The sequence below is a fragment of the Columba livia genome, chromosome 13 (assembly GCF_036013475.1).
Source record: "Columba livia isolate bColLiv1 breed racing homer chromosome 13, bColLiv1.pat.W.v2, whole genome shotgun sequence".
Lineage (NCBI taxonomy): Eukaryota > Metazoa > Chordata > Aves > Columbiformes > Columbidae > Columba > Columba livia.
This window is the reverse complement of record NC_088614.1, coordinates 18,391,981-18,414,225: the sequence shown is the minus strand read 5'-3', so window position 1 is coordinate 18,414,225 and position 22,245 is coordinate 18,391,981. Positions and strand designations below refer to the sequence as shown.

The following is a 22,245-nucleotide window of genomic DNA, read 5'->3' as shown; positions in this document are numbered from 1 at the left end:
GAGAAATTAATATCTTGGGAAAAAATACCTTTTAAAATTGCCATAAACCCAGCCTAGGTTATTGGGAAGTTTTGGTTAGTTTATGGGTCTGCTATGGCAATTATAAGAACAACCCCATAGTGGTTTAAGAGAAGACCTGAAATGATTCGCAGTCCTGCTCCTGCACTGTTGATATTGCTGTTATGACTTAATTTGATCTGTTCTTTATTTGCACCAATGTAAACAAGAGCAGAAATCTTTTTTGGCTGCACCTGCTGAGATTTGAATCATAGTACTGATACCTCATCAGCGGTAAATCACCATTGGTTATTAATGGCAGGCAGATTGGACATGCTACTTAGGGACAGATAAACAGCTGTACCATTAGGGAGGCAGAAAATATTGTACCTAGGTTTTTAAGGCCTGCTGTGAATTAAGAACATGATCCAGTTCTACCAAAGATGAAATCCCTGTTGATATGAACAGGGAAAACCTGCCCTAGTGAAGCTTATCTCCCCACAGAGAAAGACACTGAAGGACACTGATTTACAGGAGGGCAGTATAGGAAGAAAGATTGTTACTCGTGCTTTTTTCTGTGCACTTGGATCGTGTTTTATGCAAGATAATTTACTACCGACAAACAGACCACAGTTATAAAATAACAACAGAAACATGAAATAAGTACTACTGGAATCAACAGATCTGTATACTAATTGATAATGATCTTTCAGGCCTAATTATACTGTAAGACAGAACGTAGCACCTTTACGAAAGAAACTGCAGTAAAGCTTTACAAGTAGCTCAGCTGAACTCACTGGGCCCCTTTGCCAAGAGAGATGCACACGGTCTGCGTGTGGCGGGACCTGAACCCCTCATGCGTGCTTCTCAAATGACGAGGCTACAGTCAGGCCAACTTGGGACTCTGCTTGCAATTATAAACCGGATTTGTAGGCCCTTTTCTCCACCAGGCTTAGAAGTGAGCCAAGCACTTCACAACACACGCAGCGGAATAGCAAATACAAGAGAAATGTTGCTGTTTATTTTAACAATATTTGGTTATGAAAGATACACTGTAGTCAGACTAACCTAACAACTGGTATAAAGAGAGTTCATATTCGTTGGTGAAATGGATAATGAAAGCATAATTCAGCTGAATATCACATCATCATTTAGACATTCAAAGATGCATTTGCTGATCCACAATTAGGGCTCAACGTCAACAATGAGGAAAGGCCCATACAACATATTCATCCTTTAGTCCCATCTATCTAAAGGTGTCTGAATTTCCTTGGCTGGTACAGAGATGTCAGACTAATAACCACTGCCAAAACTCTGCATGTGACACAAGCCGTTGCTAAATAACCCTCCTCAGGTGTTTCCATAAGGTGAGCGCATCATTCAGAACCAGACTGACAACCCATCTATACACCTGGTTGTAAATCTGTGATAGGCTTCATGCCTTTTAGATCAAGTGATGGAAGGCTCAGAGAATATATTTCATCTCTTCTAAGCAAGCATAAAAACAAAGGTCTCTTGTATTAGTAGAAACGAGGATAAACACAAACAACATACCATGGGAGAAGCTTCTTTCCAGGCTGTTTTCTATAATAATTTTTCTAAATTCTTTAATGTTTTGTCTCATGACTCAATTATCAGACTATTTCCATGTTCAGAGATATCCATATGTTATGCAATACTCTAAGTATGCAGCAGATGTGATAATGCTAGGACAGAAGGTGATTCATATTTCTATTCGTGTTGCTAGGGTTTCTATAACAAATGTACACAAAAAGCTCTGTCTAACCAAAATATTGGTAGAACGGTTATCTACTGTTATCTACTACAGTTATCTGCTCCCTGCTTTTCTCTGATGAATATTTTTGCTCCAATAGAACTGCTAACTTGAAAACTCTTTTTCTTCTGCCTTAAAATATTTTTTCACAAAAAAACCCCAAACCAAAAGCAAAATACGCACACAAACAAAGGAATTTGGACTTTCCAGAGCTCTCCAAAATACGGTTAAATTAATCAGGTGAGGAAACAAACCAACCAACCAAACAAACAAACTCACACACCACAAAAAAAGAACCAAAACCCCCCAACAACCAAAAACCCCAAATAGAACCGAAGGAAAACCAACCAAAAAAGCAAAAATCAAAACCGGAAAATATCATAAACTGAAGATGCAAAAGTCATATGGGCATAATAATCTCTGACTTTCTGTCTTTAAACCAGGAATAGGTTTAACCAAAGGAATACGAAATATTTTTTACTACCTTACAACTACATGGAACAAGCCCAGTATTGTTAGTGCAGATGCTAATGGATGATTTTAAAATACTGCAGAGATACACAGGGATGATTCCACTCCATCTGATCTCATACATCCCATTTCTTATTTTCATTGTATTCTTACTGCTTCGTAAGACTACTCATGTGGCAAGGAGCATTTTTTGTGGTTTTGAAAATGATCCGAAGTGATAAATCTAATATCATTAAACAGATCCTATAGAAGTATTTCCATTGAAATAAAGCGGCGGGAGAACAGTGTCATACAACGTATGGGAAAATAGTATTCTGCCAGCAGCACTACCTGATAGGGCTGGAAGACACGTCGGGGTCGTGGGCCGTCACCTGGCCGATCACGGAGTTAATGGCAGCATTTTCATGCACTTCCAGTAGGTAAGTAGGTGATGAAAAGACCGGTGGCTCATCAGCATCCTCTACTACAATTTTTACTGTTGCTGTATCTTTGAATGGTCCTCCACTGAGGAAGCGAGGATCAATATGGACATTGGCTGCTTCTACCTTCAGAGTATAGGATTTTTTGGTCTCAAAGTCCAGTGGCTGTAGGAATGACAAAGATAAGTGTGTTTTACTAATGGCCGCAGAGAAAGAACAAGTGACTGTAATCCTGATGGAAGAAAATTATGTGCATTTAAGCACGTTCGGTGACTTTTAACGAAATCTCTTACCCCTCCCAGAAATCCAACCTGAAACATTTCTGGCCATATATTGCTATCTGTTTATTAACCAGCCTCAGAAAAAAAATCCCAACACTTTTGTTCTCTTGCTTTCCACAAGAAATTTATGAAAATATTCTTGCTCATGTATTATACCATTACAATTACATATCAGATAAACACTACAAATTTGTTGGTGCTGACATGACTTGCATTCTAATCCCACATTTAATCAGTGGTTTGTTGGTTGCAGATAAGAGAAAAATTATACTAGTCCCACAAAGAATAACTATTTTATTACTTCCAGAACAATGTGAGAAGTGCAAAGAACGAGCAAATATGATTTGCCGGACATGAGAGGCATTATGTGGAAAAACATAGAGCTAACCATATAAGAAAGTATTTCAATATGATTGCACTTCAGATCTCTCTGTGTTTCTCTTTACAGGGGTAAATGAGGTAGACATCTCTCAGGAATTTCTGAAAACTGTAGCAATTCCTCTTTCTGTATCTTATATTTTTTTGAGGAGAGAGAAAGACAAACCTGATTACTTTATTCTCTCAATATCCCTGCCATGCTACCATTGTTTCTACTATTTTAGAGTTCCATATTAAAACGTAAAGGATGAAAACACAATGGATTTAAAGGAATGAAATAACAAATAAAACCCAAATCTGTGACACTTTTGAATATTAGAATTTTTCATTATAGGAGATTCGAGTTTGTGTCTTGAAGCACATCAGTATATTCACTATATAATTCTCTTGTGTCTCACAATGATTCAAATTTCAAAGATGCAAATTGCAAAGCATTGGAAAGATATTAAGATTTGCATTACAATGTCCCAGGGATAAAAAGAAAAGGACATAGAAACTCTGAATCTGCAATGCAAATAAAAGCAAGAGCACAAATAGGAGCCTTCAAGAAGCCTGTCAAAGCCTTCAATACGGATACTTGCAAATTTTGTTCAGTTTTTTTCAGGTGTGAATCAAGCTCTAGTGGGATTTGCTCTTTCTCACCAATTCTAGTAAACATGAGAAAACCTTACTTCTTTAACAGCTCTTAAATTAGTAAGCTTAAATTAGTAATTATGAATGGTGGTTTATAAATCGGCATATTCACAATTTGCCAATCATAGCTCCTAGTATAATTTTTTTCAATTGCTGTTCATGTGCTTTACACCCCAATACATTTAGTCATGCTTAATCAGAATATCATATTGAAAATTTACTCTGCATTGTCTAAAACCCATGCACTCACACTGGAGAAAATCTATTGGCAAACAGTACCCTCCATACATCATCTAGTGTAGCAGAACGAAAATGATTATTGCTGTCAAAATGAATATATGAAACTACATTATGTTAAAGACTCAGTTATGAAATAACGCCAAGGGAACTGGGGCAAAAGGCTAATTGCCTTAGTTTACAAAAGAGGCCACGGCATACAATAAATAACAGTAAGGAAGATCGGGGATGTATATCATAATTTTCTCTTTAGGAAAACAGTTCTAAATTTAGATAAATATACATCGTTTGGTTATACGTCTGCAGTGCTGACCTGCTCACTGAGAAACAGGAAATATGAACTTTCAACAGGTACTCTGCCTGACCTCTTTAATTACAGGTACCAGTTGAATATTAATTACCTGTACTCGTTGGGTTATTTTCCACGATATCATAGCTGTGTGATTTTAGTGTGTGTTTTTTTTCTATTTCTTTTTTTTTTTTTTTTTAACCCAAGATGCTCTGTGCTACATATTTAAAGCCCTCTATGCCAGTTTCATAACTTATATTCATATCCCTTTTCAGAACACAGCATGAGAATCAGCTCTCCTCTCCTTCCCCAGAAAATAATGAAAAATAAATCCGCAATTAATATTTCATTGACTTTACTAGCCAAGTTTTGTTCTAGACATGCTGTTTCTCCCCATATTTCTGTATATAATTAGGTGGTCTTTCTGTTGCGTACATACAAATACCTCATCTTGCATACAACAAGACTGTAAAAGCCCAGAAAAGGTGACAGAGTTGTACCTTCTTCAGGGCCCACAATTTGGCATTTCTCATGTGAAACAGGACAGATCTCCTTGCTAAGGTTCACTGAAATCACTATTCATTAAGCAAGGAGAGTTAAACATGAGGAAAGGTAGAAGATTAAGCCTCTCTTACATCATCTTACATCATATAATTTAAATAATATCCTTTTTTTTTTACTCTGAACAGTATTTGACCAACTTTATAGCAAATCAAATAATGGAGAAAAGGTATTTGATGAATACTCAGCCAAGATTTTATGGAAGTTTATACCACCAACAAAGCAAATTCTAATCTATTACTCTCCTTTGGAACCAAGGAAGCAAAACTTGTATGATTCAGAATCACAGAATAGTTCAGGTTGGAAGGGACCTTCAAGGGTCGTCTGGTCCAACGCCCCTGCAATGAGCAATTTGACCACATGGAAGCCCAGATAAGAATAACACATGCCCAGCACAGAAAATAGTTCTATGGATGCCTCTGCAGTTGTCACCTAAATGGCAATTTTGGGGGACATGGCTAATACATCTCCTTTTTATTGCTTCACTGGCTTGACACGGCATACATAAAGAATGCTTGGAAATCCAGCATCCTCTCACAGAGCACAGTCTGGCTGGGTAGTTGTATGTACAATACACATTTTATTCTTTTGTTTAACAGAGATATCATTTACCTTTCTCACTCTAATAATGCCGTCCTGAGTTTGGGCATCTGTAGTAATTTCAAATATATCCATTCCATCTCCTTCAATAATATCATAGGATGATTTAGCATTTTCTCCAATATCCAGGTCATTTGCTTTCACCCTTCCTATTGGTTCACCAAGAGCAACATCTTCCATTACTGAGAAGTGATACAGACCTTACAAATAAAAGGAAAAGACTACACATTACACCTGATTCCAGTATATCGTGTGCTCTTCATTTGTTTATACTGCCCCAATGCAAACTCTTGAGATGTACAACTGACACAAACTACATTTACACAAGTTATTTACTGAAAGCAGCAAAACATGTTCCTTATATAGGAATATTCAGTTTACTGTATGTGAATGTTCTGTCCGTTATAGTAGTTTCCTATTTCTTCCTTGCAGGGATGCTTGGTGTTGGCAAACATAAGTATTAAGTTACTTCAAACATCGAAAGTATGCAACATTCTCTATTGCAGGCGCCTTTCAACTTACCATTTTATTTACAGAAATGTAGTTATATTTTTTACAGAATTCTACTATGAAACTTTGACTTTTACTCTGTATAAAACTAGATAAAACTAGATAAAAAATACCTTACACAAGTTCAGATCTTTACTACGTTGACACTTTTAAGTTGATTTGTTTGTATTTTTTTTAGCCACCTCCATCTCCTTTTTGTGTTAAGAAGTAAATTAAGAAACATTCAAGGAACCTCCCAAAATTGATGTTTTAAAGGGAACAATAACTTTTCATAGTGGTCATTAGTTTATTTACTGTTTCCTTGTAGGGTTAGACTAAAATCCACTAGAAAGTGCCATTCAAATTGTCAGCACTTCTGACCCAAGTGGCAAAAGTCTATTTAGATCTTGCAACTTTTTTTTTTAATGTAACCAATATTAACAGTAAAATCAAAATAACCATCTTATTATTATATCTTCCTGCTCTTAACGATTCGCTGAAAAAATCAGAAGACACATGCATCCTTTACATCAAAAATTCTTGATGGAGTTACTAGTTTTTTACCTTTTGGTACTTTTTCCTTCTCAGAGCTATGGTTAATACATGATCTAATCAACTGCAGCACTACTTCATAATCCAAATCGTCAAAAAGGAATCCAATTTAGCAGATGAGGTCATTAAAGTAGCTTTTAACAAAGGTTCTGGTCTTGTTCTTTTCTGTCCTCACGGTTGTCCTAAGATGCGCAATTTTTACTGTTGTGTTCAGATAGTACTTTTCTAAAACCAGAATGTTGTGGAGTTATTGCTTTACTTGCAGGCTAATTGCAGTAGCAACAGTTGAAAGTAGGAAGGAAACTGTTAGGAATTCACAAATATATTAGCTATACATATAGTCTCTCCCAAAGTTCTTCATGCTTTTAGGCTAAATGATTAGAGTTAATTTGGAGGTCATCAAGATTCCTCAAGAATATTCAGAATGGCTCCCAAACAATGAGCAGCCAAAGCAATCAAGTGCCTCGGGAGACTGAGTTATGTGTTCATAATTCATACTGCTGTCCACACTTCGTGGTTTGAGTCTCCAGACGCAGTTGATTGCATTTTTAAGTTGGCATTTTTCTCTCAGATTTATTAAGATAGTTTACACAATATTGTAAAAGAATAATTATTATGATGCAGCTGACTCTTTCACACAAATTGCTCTCGAGAATTATGAATGGTCCTGTCAAGACGTGACAGGGCAGAGCTGACCAAAAATCCACACTCTGCATCTTCGGAAACCGTCGGCTTTCACAGCAGCGCACGGTTCTTCTCAGTGCAATCCTATGGTAAACTGCCAGGTTAAAAGCTTCTGTGACTTATAAAATGCCTCTAAAATTATTTCAAAGAGATCATAAAAGTAGTGAAAGTTCATCTTTTTCATTTCTAAAACCCAGGAGGCTCACACTCTTCCAAATCAAACCGTAAATATACATTTCAGTCCTGCCTGGAAACAATAAACCGATAAAACACACTGCTTTCTGAGTTCATTACAATTTATTGTGAAAGCAGCATGTATTACATCTTAGGAATTTCTATTTCATTCTGATTAGGCTCTATTATAAGTTTGATCCTTTCTTATTTTCCTTTCCAGCCAGACATGAATTGTGCTTCAATGGTGTAAGAAAACGTTAAAGACTCTACCAGCTCTCGTATAAGGCCAGAGCCACGACTAACCTGTAACGCTAGGCAGCATGCTATGAAGTTTTAAAAGGCAGAATTTGCAATAGCATCCAGTGACAATATTTGCTATTGCTCATCGTCATTAAACGTAATAGATACAGAATACAAAGTTACAGTACGTGCAGGTTTTTTGTAATGAAGTTGTATAATGGTCAATGTTATAACGGGGGCTATTCGTAGACAGTCTCTTGAATTCCGCACTGGAATGCACTGGCTGCAATTTGCTCTTTGTTGAAGGAAAACTCATCTCCATTTCCCACATAGAAAGGCTATTTCAGGGATGTGTGATGCGTGTTCCTGGTGCTGCCCCACAGCGCGTCACCGTGTGCCAGACGCCAGGAGCGCAGCCGGGAGGCAGCGGCACAGGGCAAGGACAGCTTCATCTCCGCAGGCATCCACCCTGTGCTTCCTGCTGAGACCTCCAGCAAATGCACCAATTAGTACCAGTCGTGGTGCTGATTTTCTGATCAGCTTTTTTCACACTGGCAGGCAAAGGCATTTTGAGACAGAAAGTGCTGATACAAAGGTAAAAGCCAGGTAAGCTGGCAAAGGTAGGTCTGTAGTCACAGAGTTAGTGCTACATGACATTGCAGGTATAAAGGAAACGTTCCGCTGCGTTCTGGTGATACAGTTCACCCAGAAGTCTCATCTATAGATGTTTACATTATTAAGGAAATTTTCATCAAATGTTGGAAACCACTACTATACGAGTGCAAGAAATGCAATATGATGCGATGTAAAAATCAATGCATTCCTTATTTTATAATGACAGAAACACTTTTATTGTGCACAGAGTGCTTATCTGTTAAAAGCCACTAGGATGAAGTAATAAAATATATATTTTGCAAATAAGCTATTATCTTTGCTTTTTTATTTTATACTGCTTGCTCTCTCTATGTGTACGTGCATTTTCTACATTATAGGAGTTTATTGATCACATGCTGAGTACTAGGACAAACCCATTTCACTCTTTGTGTCTTCAGAATAGGGCAGAAGTGGACTTCAAGTCATACATATTTGGAAAAGAATTAGTTTTACATTGGGTACATAAGTACCTTATTAGAAAAACATGTTTCTAATAGAATAAAAATGATGTAAAGTCTAGATCTGAACCTTCCCCAGACTTTTAATACCACACAACTTCAGTTTTTCAGAAGGAGCTGGATGAAAAGGTAGGATTCTAGCAGTGCATTACATTGTACCTGTTCCAAATAAAATTGATCCAGTCATTATGCTCTTCTCTCTTCTTTTTTTTCTGTTTGTCTTCATCTTTGAAATAGACTACAAAGCTTGTGGAGGATCTCAGCAGGATGCCAAATCATTTTAACCCAGCCCAGCAAGATATCCATTGGAACCACAGTAGCAAATATAGATTTTGATTTAAAGATCAGCAATTATTTAGACTCAGACTTATTTTCTTTGTTTTCTTCACTATTACCTAATTAGTCAAACCTTTATTTCTTTTATCAGTTATATATGTCTTTTACTGGTGGTGTCTGCATGAAACAGAAGCACATCTAACAGCAACTAAACTAGCACTTAGAAACAACTGCACTCAAAGCAAGTGAATATATGAAACGAAACCTCCCAAGCCCTTTTCCGTGGATGTAAGAGGGGTAACGAGGAGACAGAGCTGTGTACACTGTTGTGGACACTGTTCCCTCTTTCCTAAGCTCTTAATCAGGCAGAGAACTACTAATCTTTTCCTAGTAGTGCCTAAAAATGTTTAAATTGCACTACAAACACAGGCAATATTATGATAAAAAAAAGAACTTGATTATAAAAAAACAACCAAACAAACAAAAAAAACCCACACTATATTACTTTCTTATATAGGAGAACACATATGCACAATGCCACTTACTCTGTGCAAACTTCGGAGGATTGTCATTAACATCGGTGAGTGTAATTGTCACTGTTGTAGTTCCAGAGAGTCCACCCATATGTCCTCCCATGTCCTTTGCTTGGATGACCACGAAGTATTCTTCTTTGGCTTCTCTGTCCATGTTGGGAAGAGCTGTTTTAATTATAGCTACAATAACAGGGAGGGGAAAAAGTCAGGTACAGACCCAAATTCAGTTTTGCAGCTATTTTTATGGATATGTGTAGATATTGGTATAAAAACTGAACTGTTAAAGGTCCAGTGAAGTTGCCTGTGAGTGCCAAAGATAAAGAAGAACTTGAGATTTTTTTAAAAAGTATATTAGAGGTCACCTACCTTGATTTAATTAAAAGTGTAATGAAATTGTGGTCCAAAACCCAAAAATTAATAATACCTGTGAACCATATTAATTTTTACAGTTTCTTCCTGATAAACCTTTTGGTTTCTGTCCTATGTCCCACAGAAATCCAGCGTTTCCTCAGAGAATTCACAAACAGAAGACAACCGCACAGTAAACTTCATGTGTAAACACTGCCAAATATTGAAAACAAACCCCATTATTTAACTTGCTCTTGTATATAAGGTGGGCTACAGCTGTTCCTTCAAGTCTTAAATGCCTAAAGTTGCGCTGTGCAACGCCAGAATGTCTTCTGGTCTTTCAGCATGGTCACTGGTACTGCAAATTCCCAAAGTCACTCCATTGTCCCTACTCCAGGAAAGCCACTTGTTGGACAAATAAGCTGCTATCACCTATTTCATTACAAATTTTAAAGACAGAGAAGTAAAATGATCTGCAGTATATAAAAACACCGTGGCTCATATATACCTGTTACTGGGTCTGATCATACCTTTTATTAGCTCTCATACTGTATTTTTTTCGCTTGTTCTTTGTTAAGTATTGTCAGGAGGTGTTAGTTGTCAATCAATACTTATTGCAAATTGCTAGTTTTGATTTCTCTATTGGGACCTAGCATAGCTGTGGAGACTTCAAACAGCTCTTTTTCTTTCACATGGGATAGTTTCTATTAAATGAGGTTCTTAGAAATGACATTCTGGCTGAAATGCCAACATTATCTATTTGTGTACTTATGGTGAATAAAGAAATGTTCCTGGTCTTTATCATTAATAGAGATGCATTTTAATGAATTCTAGAATCTACTTATCTTTAATATTGTAATACTCAGAATCTGATCAGACTTTCCTTTCTTCACCGAGTACAGGACCAAGCTAAGAGCAAGGGAGTATAAGGCATGTGGAATAAAGCAAATATGCTTGCTGCATAAATCACCAAAGATAACATAATAGCAGTCTGGTAACCTACACTTCTGTAATGATTTCCATAAACTATTTTGGGTTGTTGTCTTACATATTTTATAATATAATTCTGGATGAAAATGAAACCTCTATATTATGTCTGTAAGTGCCAAGCCTGAGTAATCTCCTGTTCCCAAGGACCTCAGTATGCAATCAGTGATTTTTCATTCCAACAAGGGGTAAGCGGGGTTCGGAGCAGCACGGCCAACTGCAGTGCAGCTAGGGGTGAGCTGGGAGCAGAGGGTGGGAACAAGGCAGGCAGGAGCCGGGACTGAAGGACAGCAAGTCAGGGTCCCTCTGGCATCCAGAGACAGTGGCCAGGCTGAGCCACAGCCTGATGGTCACCCAGCGAGTCCACAGCAACAAGGCAGGTCTGAGGCCAGGCCAGGAAACCCAGCTGGAGGGTCTGAGTCTGGCTCAGAACCCAGAAAATACGAGACTGTGAACGACGCCTCTGGACATCACCAACACAACTCCGGGCGGCAGGCTGTGCTCAGGACCCTGACAAATGCAGTGTAATCCAGTGTTGTAAAACCAATGAAGTGGTCTTGAAGTACACCATTCATGTAATTTAACTGTTCCATACAATCTACAGGAGGTGACATAAGTTATTCTGCAAAACCTGGAAGAATGTGCTTCTGTTAATTTTTTTGAATGAAAACCAGGGAACAGTAAAACCCATTTATCAGATATGATAGGTGCAAAATACACTCCATAAAAGAGTAGGGCCGTTTCCTCAATAACAGCCTGCGTAAGAAGAGTAAACTGTATTTCTTTCTAAAAGCACTTGGCAGTTGTGACTGGTTTGGACTGATTGGTTTACTATTTAGCAACACGAATGATGCGTTCAGCAAATAATTCTATTGTGAAAAATGAGATGATTCATTAAAAGGATGCTAATACAAACCTAAAGGTATCAGAATTTGTTCCATATTGATTTTTTTCACTAATAGAGCTGATCCAAGGTTCAGTGAAACCTTATTTCAATGCCTTTGTATTAAGCCTACTACAATTTCTTCTCCACTATTATTTTTAGACAGTTTCCCTTTTTTTTTGAAAAAAACGACAAAAAAACCCCCAAAATCTAACGCACATCATTAAATCTAGCCTACAGATGACTTGTATAAAATGCCACATTTTGTATTCTGCAGTTTCCTCTGAGACAAGTTCATTATTTCAATAAAGTGATGATTTTTCCTAGACATGTATTTTAATTTGCCTCTTAATGTATGGAAGTCTAGCCCTTGTCTATGGTTTGAAAGATATCAAGAAGATTAAATACCTTAAAAAGAGCCTAAACCAGAGTTATGGTTTCTGGCTTGTAAGATATAAAAATTGGGGTTTTTTTCTGTATCAAGTTACTAACACAACCTGTTATTTCCATAGTTTACACATATTTCTATCTCCTGCTTCAGACCATTAACCATTTGCCAGAAGCTGAGAGTCAGTCAAGTTTCAGTTTCAAATACAATAAAAAGCCAAAAAGTTGACTGTTTGAATTCAGTAATGTGATAAAGACAAAGAGAGTTATGCATAGAGAATTTCAAGGATGTTTATTTGTTCTCTTGCTTTACTCACAGTTCTCAGACCAGACTGACAGGAAATACTGAAACTCTCTATTTTCAGGCTTACCAAATACCAATACGCATACAGCACACAGAACATTAACTCATTGAGCATTCAACCTGCTCTACTTCAATTCAACCCAGAAACAAATCACAAATAAAGACACAATCACTTTCAGCATGCTGTGATGGATGAACATGATATGTGCCAAACAGGAGTGGAGTTTAAAAGCGAGGGCTGAGAATTACCACAAACTAATGGAAGGCAGGGAGACGTCTGTTGGAAGATTGCATTCAGCACAGTTATCAATGGCTTACTGTCACAGTGCAGAGATGGATGAAGTGGTTCATAGGGTTTGTTCTGTTCTAGCATCATTCCATATTTCCCAAATGATGGAAGACAGGAAGAACTTATCAAGTTCACACAAAGTTGGGAGCCATTGCAAGTACTGGAAGAACAGGATTAGAGGTCAAAACAATTTTGACAAATTGGATAGTCTAAACCAGCAGGGTGCAACTCAATTTGGCAAGTAAAAAGTATTTTGTGTGGGTAAAACAATTAGCTTCACAATTACAATAGAGCAGATGACTCACAAGACAGAAAAGAATGTGGAGTCAAACTGAGCTGAATATGAGTCAACAGCATTTTGCTGATAAAAGTGCTCAAACATTTCCTGGTATATTAGCTGGTTATGGTATATGGAAGAGCTGTGGAATAACCCTTCCACGTCAGACTGGCATGGTGCAGCTGGAATGATGTGTCCAGTTTTGAACAAAAACGGTTCCCAGAGTTAGGGAAGTACAAGGAAAGACTTTACAGCCAAACATGTAAAAACTACAGCGAGCTACTCTCCTGTTCTGCCTCGGGTAAGACAAGAAATGACAGGCCTAAAATATAAACCACAAAATGGGTTTTAATTGCAGCAAGAGAGGCTTCAGTTAAACATTAGGGTAACACTTTCTAAAAGAGAAGATAGGTACAGACAGAAGGCTGCCTGCAAAACTTGTAGTATTTCCATCACTGAAAGATGTTAAGAACCTATCAGACAAACATCTGTCGAGAGAGGATAAACCTGACCCTTTTGGGGGCAAGGACACTCACTGCATTCTCACTGGAGGTCCCTTCCTTCCCTATTGTCTAAGATAAGGCTTTATCTCTATGTACTCTAAAATACTTTACAAATCTTTGTCCTCTGAAAACATTGGATGGACTGGTGGTACAGCCACTGAACAGACACTTGCATCATAATTCGGCTATGGATCCTCTGACTAGAGCTGGAAACATCAGGAAGCCGGTTGGAAGGTGAAGAAATCAGGAAGTAATCTGTTTATTCAAACAATGAAAACACTTTCAATATTGGAAGTACCGTTTTTTTCCCCTTGGCTGAGTTGCTTTTCCTAAACAGCTATTGGTGTCACACTGCTCAATAGCAAATAAAACAGCTGCAGAACGGGATTTACTTTTACAGTGGTCCTAAACGCACACACTGAGCAATTTGCACAATCTGCCTCACAACTTGAATCGGGCAAAATGCACCCCTGTGGACTACTTTCGAAAACCTATTTGGAAGAATATATACTGTCTCACACTGAAAAAGATCAGGGGAAAAGAAGCAATGTGTCAGAGCCCAGAGCTGATGAAGAAAAGTAGCAAAAGGAACAATAGAAATAAGGATCTGCTTTTCACTTTCCTCTCTATATTTTTAAGTATCTCTTTATGTTAACGCTATAAAACTACATATAATAATAATTGAGAACATGGAACAAAACCAAGCAAGCACTATGCAAAATTGGAACCTGGCCCTGAAAAGCCTTTCTTAAGCATCTCATTCATCTCACACGTTTTGATGAAGACTTCCTGCTATTTCAACTTGCAGACTTTGGAACTCTCCCTTCTTCATTTTGGAAGAGCTAAGTAATTGCTTTGATCTTCTTTCCATGTTAAAACCTTGGTGGAGAGTCTTATTAAATACAACCATCACTTAGGACCCAAACTCCTGCAAAATCAGCCTGGTCATTTCTTCAGAGAGCTGTGAGATGCTTGCTTTGTATTCCCATGAAGCGCACTGACTCCGGTGATATTTTAGCAGTTCATCAAAAGGTTCACTTGAAGATCTGTGGAAAACCTGTACCATATTGCCTAAAAAATGAATAGATCACAACGAACTTTCTTGAAGATTAAAAAAATTCTAGTACGTTTATGATGTGATATAGCCATACCAATCCACTGTTTTAAATTCATTTTACCCTTCATAAAAATAGTATTTTCAATAAAAATTATAATCAAATATTCTCATTTCTTATTTATTTCTAGTGGCTTAGTTTTATTATAGTTAGACAAGAAAAGTACCTGCAGACTCCAGCAAAGTTGGCTAAATTTCTAGAAAAATTATCAATTACAAGAGTTGTCTGAACTACATTCGGATGTAGATATAGTTCAAATTGAATACATTAGCCACAGTAAAAATTATCACTAGGTGAGGAATTGAATACTATATCATACCATTTTATGTGGATTGATTCTGTGCTGTATTTGTAATTTTAGGAGAGAAGCTAACAGTGTACATATCATATTAGCATGTTTGGGGAAGATGGCACTGCTTGCCTTTCTGTTACACTGCAAGATTAAGGTTGAAAATACCGTTATTAATTCTCTTGTTTCTTATGTGACCTACAATCTATTGTATTTTCTTTTTCAGCCCATATGACTTCATTATTTGTGTTCTGTGATCTTGCTTTCATCCTGAAGCAGACCTTGCAAGTTTCCACAAGGTGTAAATTAACACTACCTACCTTTCACTATATGTATTCTGCTTGAAGAATATCATATAGGATATGACTGGATAACACCTATTATGATACTGCCTTTTTAATTCAGATGAACTTGGTCTGAGTTTCACAGTATGGGTAATATGCTGCCATCTCCATTTACTAGCCATTACCTTTTCCCTGGGACAGAGTTTCACTGGCATAACGAAAGCATCACCCTCACACCAACTGAGAATGAATGTAGTAAATAAACATCTGCACTGCATTTATGACCTTGCTTCCTTAAGGTTTCATTTGTAATGATCCTCTAATACCTATAATTATACTAGACACTTTACAGAAAGCAGCCTTGGAATCTTTTTTAGCCTCTTTCCAACTCTAGCTGTGTAGCTCAAATTCCTCTGTCTAATTCAGTCACTTGAAGCACAATATTATTTACATACATAGCTCCTCTATTCCTGCTCAGCATGAGGAAAATGGTTAAGTCCTAACTATTCCGCTAGCTTTCTAAAGTGATAGAGATATTGTTCTGAAATGCAAGAAATATGTGTGGTATCAGCATTTTTGTTGCTACTATTAAACTCTAGAAGCAGAAAGCACTTTTTTTTCAAAAGCCGATCTGTCTTGATCTTAAGCCACTCATCTTTACCAGCTACAGACCATCACAACTGTTTTCAAACATCTCTGCAGTGATTTTATATTTCCTTTATTAATCAGAAAAGACAGATCTTGCTGCTACCGAAGGACCCAATCCTACATACCTTATTCATAATAGTTGCACTTTATACTTCTAAGTACAAAGCAAGAACTGCAGGACTGACCCTCAGGTCTGCTGCACTAGCAGTTTGTCAGTACAACTCTCTCTTCTAATGGGCTGTCACCAAGACAACTCTCAGAATTACCAAAGAATATCTGTACAAACACCTTAACGCAACTCCTAAGGCTGCACAGCATACTTAGTACACAATGACAAGAAAAGGCTTATAGTAGTTGGAAAATAGACTTTATTCCCAGCACTGTACACCTAAGTGCATCAAACGCTGGCAAGACGGAGCTGAAGGTGCTGGAACAGAAGAGACCACGTATAAAGTCCAGCAACCCAGGCTGGGGGCCCTGCCTGCTGGAGGCTGCACACACACCCGCCTCCTCCGCTCAGAACAACACGGACCCAGCCCAGCTCAGAACAACACGGACCCAGCCCAGCTCAGAACAACACGGACCCAGCCCAGCTCAGAACAACACGGACCCAGCCCAGCTCAGAACAACACGGACCCAGCCCAGCTCAGAACAACACGGACCCAGCCCAGCTCAGAACAACACGGACCCAGCCCAGCTCAGAACAACACGGACCCAGCCCAGCTCAGAACAACACGGACCCAGCCCAGCTCAGAACAACACGGACCCAGCCCAGCTCAGAACAACACGGACCCAGCCCAGCTCAGAACAACACGGACCCAGCCCAGCTCAGAACAACACGGACCCAGCCCAGCTCAGAACAACACGGACCCAGCCCAGCTCAGAACAACACGGACCCAGCCCAGCTCAGAACAACATGGACCCAGCCCAGCTCAGAACAACACGGACCCAGCCCAGCTCAGAACAACACGGACCCAGCCCAGCTCAGAACAACATGGACCCAGCCCAGCTCAGAACAACATGGACTCAGCCCAGCTCAGAACAATATCGCCCCAGCCCAGCTCAGGCTTCTTCAAATTGTTGCAGTGAAAAGATTAGTTAACTTTCAATAAATCTGTAGTAATTGGCAAAGATATCACAGCCGCACTAGTTAATAAAATGAGCTAGAAAGCAGCAGTTCAATCCAGGCTCCGACTAATGTCGAACAAGTTCTTTCTCTACACTAATCCCTTGAGGGTTTAGATCTAAACTATTTAAAAACTGAACTATTTAGAAAGGCTCTGTTGAACATGAGTTAGTTCTGTTCCTAGCAGCTCATTACTTTCCCCTTACAGTTGCAGATTACTTCCTGTATCAAAACTGTTTCTCCATCTCTCTCTAGTTTAAAAATGCTACCTTGTCATTTTATCATGAGTAATTACAGAAATAGTCCCTGTGCCTCTCTTTTATTAACACCTTTCAAATATTTGTGCAGTGATTTCATATCCTCTTTTAATCACTTCTTATCCAGTTTATACAAATTAAGTTCCATCAATCTTTCATTGTAAGTAATATTCTCACCTTACCTACCCTGCTTTGAACTTTCTTCTGTATTTCAGTAGTCTTTTTTATGATGACGGGTCTCATCGGTAGTACAGGAAATATTCTAAGGGCAGCTTGTGCTATCACTGATAGGCACCATTACTAATAAACTGGACATTAACAACCAGATGGAAGAAATAGCCTGTAACATCACCAAAATCCTGTAACTCAAGAGCCGCTGTCATTTATCCAGTCACTACCTTACTTGTTTAATTCTGCTGGACTGTATTTCAAGGTCTAGGTGGAGGAAGAGAAATGAAGACTGCAAATAAAAATAGAAGATTCAGAGCTGACTTCTGCTGAATGCTGCTTTCATTCCTCCAAGACCTACTCATTTATGGGCTGTTTTCAGAACCGCAGGCTGTCACAGGTTCAACACTGTGGTCCAGAGAGGGCTGTATGCTCAATCATTAGAAGTTCTGTTGAATAAAGCATAGAATCACATAATCATAGAATTATTTTGGTTGGAAAAGACCTTTAAGATGATTGAGTCCAACAGTTAACATCACACGGCCAAGTCCACCTCTAAACCATGTACCTAAATACCACATCTACACACATCTCTTAAACAGCTGCAGGGATGGTGACTCAACCACTTCCCTGAGCAGCCCGTTCCAGTGCCTGACAACCATCTCTGGGAAGAAACGTTTCCTGACATCCAATCTAAACCTCTCCTGGCACAACTTGAAGCATCTGTACTTTCACTTGGAAGTTAAAGCTAGGTATAGAAACAATATCTACTCTTCACTCTCTGATCCACCCTCCTTCTCCCCCCCTTAGGAAAGTCTTTACTTTTCTAGGTCTCCTGAATCTTCTGTTCATCTCAGTTTTACTAAATTGAGCTTTGGCTTTGTAAGAAATGACCATAAAAAAGTAGGATGCAGTAGAGTGTTTGGTGTAATTTGCCTGTATTTCAGGTATGTGTAGGAATGACATTATTTAAGTTCAAGTGAAATGTAAATAAGTCAGACACAGCTGAAAATGTATTTTTTTCTGCCATCCCTATATTGTAGAACACAGTGTCATTTCATATTATGTTCCATTATGATAATCTTATTTAAAGCTGACAGTCATGATTTAATATCCTTGAAAAAGCTAAAAGGTGAGAAGTATACTTTAGCTACTTTTAACAGCCTTAAGAAGCCCTCTTCCCCAGCATTTCAGCTGTCATTATTTGGATTATGAGAGAATACATACAGCCTGTATACCTTTATAAAGAATACACATTAGTCAGGAAACCTGACATCAGTTAGTCAGATGTAATGATAGCGATTTATGGAATATACTTTAGTCTAGCATGAGTTTCATTACTAATCTGATCTCATCACATTGTAGGTTTAGCCTCTCATAGAAAACCTGAATCTGTATCTTTGTAATGTATTATTTATGTTTATTCTCTATCCAATAAACCAGTGGTCATATTAAAATTCACCTATGAAAAATGAAAAATATTCAGAACAAGCCATCAAAAAAGCATTTACCCTAAGCCATATTCAGAGCACTGAATGAAAAATAACTTCTGAATTACCTTCTTTCATGTGTCTATAACTCATACAGAAGAATTCGCAAACTAGAACTGCAGAAGCATATGCATTTTTCATCTAAGGTAATGGAAAATTATTGTTTTATGGGTCACTTACCAGTACTTATTTCTGTGCACCCAGCATTATAGAATTGTTTCAGCAAGAAGGTTGAGAGCACTGTCAGAGTGTGATTCAAATAAGGGCTACACCTTGTTGATGTCAAGTTAGTAGGAACAAAAAAGCAGAAGAGTAAGCAAGTGCTTTCTTCAGGTTTACCCTGAGGTGCTGCAACCCTTTCTACCCTAGGCATGAAGCCATAGCCTACACCTCTGCTCCCTCTTTTTGTTCAGAATGCTACAAGAAGGGAGAAGAATTGTGAGACATTATCGGGATCATTCCTGATGGTCGTGTCTCAGCATCCCACTAAAACAAAGCAGCAAGGTCCCACAATCTGTAGTCTGAGCCAGGAAATGAAAAAATTATATATCCATGTCTGTTCCACAGATCTAAATCTAGCCTTAATTTCTAATAAACAAAGCTAACAAAAGGCCAGTCAGATAGACAAATAGTAAGTAGATCAGCTCTAAGTGGCTATTTTTTTGGTAACATTTTATACGCTCCCTTGAATGACTGAAAGTATTTACATTCTGAAGTGGATCACTTCAACACAGTCCCTTTCTGTGATTCCATTTTGGGAAAGACACAATTCTAGACGCAATATCTGTGTTCAGACACAATTCTATTTCAAACGAGTTGGAAATGCTTTGAGTTTAGCAGGGCCACTAATGAAATGTGACCACAGAGAAAATGTAGCTACAAATCACCAGCCCCTCTCCCACTCCTCCCTGCCCCCCAATGAATAAATCACAAACCCTAAAACCCTAAGATCTACCACACTTAGAGGATCACCTTCGGGTTTTATTTGTTTTGGATAAGACATGACTATAGCTGGCTATTCTGGTGTAATTTGTACACTGTCACAATAGCATCCAAGCATCTTCTCCCACAAAAACTTTCACTGAGGTTCCTGAGTATTACACACAAACGTGGAAGATAATTTGTTTTCCTGGCCTAGTTACTAAAATGAAGCAAATATTAGTTGTGATGCTTCACATTGCTAAGGTTAGATAAATATAAATATAAATATAAATATAAATATAAATATAAATATAAATATAAATATAAATATAAATAGCTACATACTTTCTATTTGCTTTGGACATCTTTCTGCTAAAATGCACCTTCTGCTCTATCTGACCATGATAACGGCGCTACTGTCCAACTGATACAGCTGCTAAACCAGTGTGTATGTTTTGTGCACCACTATCTCTAAAAGGTGAAATACAGTGTCACAAGGTACTGCAAAATTGTAGCCGTCTTGCCATAATACTTTTAGCACTTTGAGACTGCATGTAACAACCAATAAAGCTCTCTCTGGTATGTAATAAATCCTGGTATTACCAAGAAAATCTGCTTCATAGTTCCTTATGTTTTCTGAAATCAACACTTCTCTTCAGAAGAACCGTAACTGTAAAGCTACTGGGTTTTAGAGCACTGGTTTTCACACTGTATAACATATGGTCGCAATTTCTACATGACCACCTACATCTGGTTTGTTCAATGACCAGACTTTTATGTATATTTGGTGTTTACATATTCTAAACAAAGGCATGCTGGAGGGGTTTACACAATTTGACCGTGTGGCTAAGATTTCTCCATGGGAATGACGACACGTCTTGGACACACTAACAAATTCCGCAAGTTTTAAATCATCACAAGCAATGGACGGGTCCATCTAATATCACAGAAACAACCGCATACTCTCCAGATTTCACAAACTCTTTGATGGGTGGCTCTGAGAGTAGGATGGTAGTTACACTACAGATGAAGAGACACAGAGATAACAAAGAAACACAGGAACAATCTACATGAACTCATTCAGTTGTTATGGTTTAGAGAAGAATGGAATTGTTGTCCTCCATAGATCTAGAAAAGTGAGGAATCTGAAACCAGTTATTCATTGAGAAGCAGCTCCATAAGATGAAGACACCTACTCAGGGACTGTGGAAAAGCCACAGTTAAATTCTGTGTGATTAAATTCCCTTTAGAAACTACACGCCATTTTCATGGTAACTGAACTGCTACTCAAAGCGGTGTTTATAACTGGAAACAAAGGTAGGAGGCGGAGTTTAATGCTAGTGAAACAGGAGAAAAATAATAATTTTCAGGTTCACCAAAAAGCTTTGGAGTTTTCTCCAGCTTTTGTAATAATGGAAATCACTTTCCTAGGTGATTAATAGTTACTTCAATGGATTAAGCATAAGGTTTTAATGCAATAAAATAATACATCTGAGTAAAATTAACCAATTTTTGATATTTGCAGTATTTTCTCTGAGGCTACTATTTGTGAAAGAAGCGAAAAATCCTCTGTGTGGGTGGAGAATACACCTCTCAGCTCCTCTGGGAAAGCCGATGTGTTCCCCCGCAAAAGCACTAACTACCTCTAGTAGAAACTGAGCAAGAGCCAACAGGTAAGCCCCTTCTAATTAACACAACTAACTGAAGTCATTACTGCATGCAATAATTTATAGTGTTAAGGAAACTAAATCATATGTGGTTGGGGTCTGTTCAGAATTATATTTCCACATGGCTTGTAACAAATCACCAGCATGAGTAAGGGGCTTCACTAATAACACTCCCTTGATAGCCTTGTTTTTCAAACAAGCTACTGGTTTTCTATTGTGTGGAGTTATTCTTTGTAAAACTCTGCTTTACATGCAATAAAATACTGAATCACATTCCAGAGATTGTTTTTGCAATTAGTATAGCTGTTCTTCAACCAGAAGAAAATACATTAATGGATCACTCCATTAAATTATGAATATTTATTCGCCTACTCTATTTGAGTAAAGCCCCTGCAAATTAGGACGTTTCTAGGAGAGGGAAATAATATTTTGCATGCAATCTCACCTGAGAGACTTAAAGAACTTCCAGACTTCAAAGAGTCTAAGAATACTCTCTTTAACGTTGGTGAGAAAACTTAGCACACTTGAGCTACCAAAAACATCCTTTAATAATTTCTCCTAGCATTTATTTCATAATTTTAATTTAATCTGCACGAGGACAA

At 38.0% G+C, this 22,245-nt stretch overlaps 1 protein-coding gene across 5 annotated transcripts in view; it reads right to left on the bottom strand.

Moving 5' to 3' along the window:
• The window catches only part of CDH8 (cadherin 8), a 352,129-nt gene that overhangs the window by 51,376 nt on the left and 278,508 nt on the right, over positions 1-22,245 (bottom strand). For all 5 annotated transcript variants that reach the window (XM_065029272.1, XM_065029271.1, XM_065029274.1 and 2 more), the window contains 3 exons: positions 9,713-9,880; positions 5,653-5,840; positions 2,573-2,826 (listed from right to left, as the gene is read on the bottom strand). In XM_065029272.1, coding sequence (XP_064885344.1) covers positions 2,573-2,826; positions 5,653-5,840; positions 9,713-9,880 — 610 coding nt within the window. The remainder of the gene's footprint in view (positions 1-2,572; positions 2,827-5,652; positions 5,841-9,712; positions 9,881-22,245) is intronic.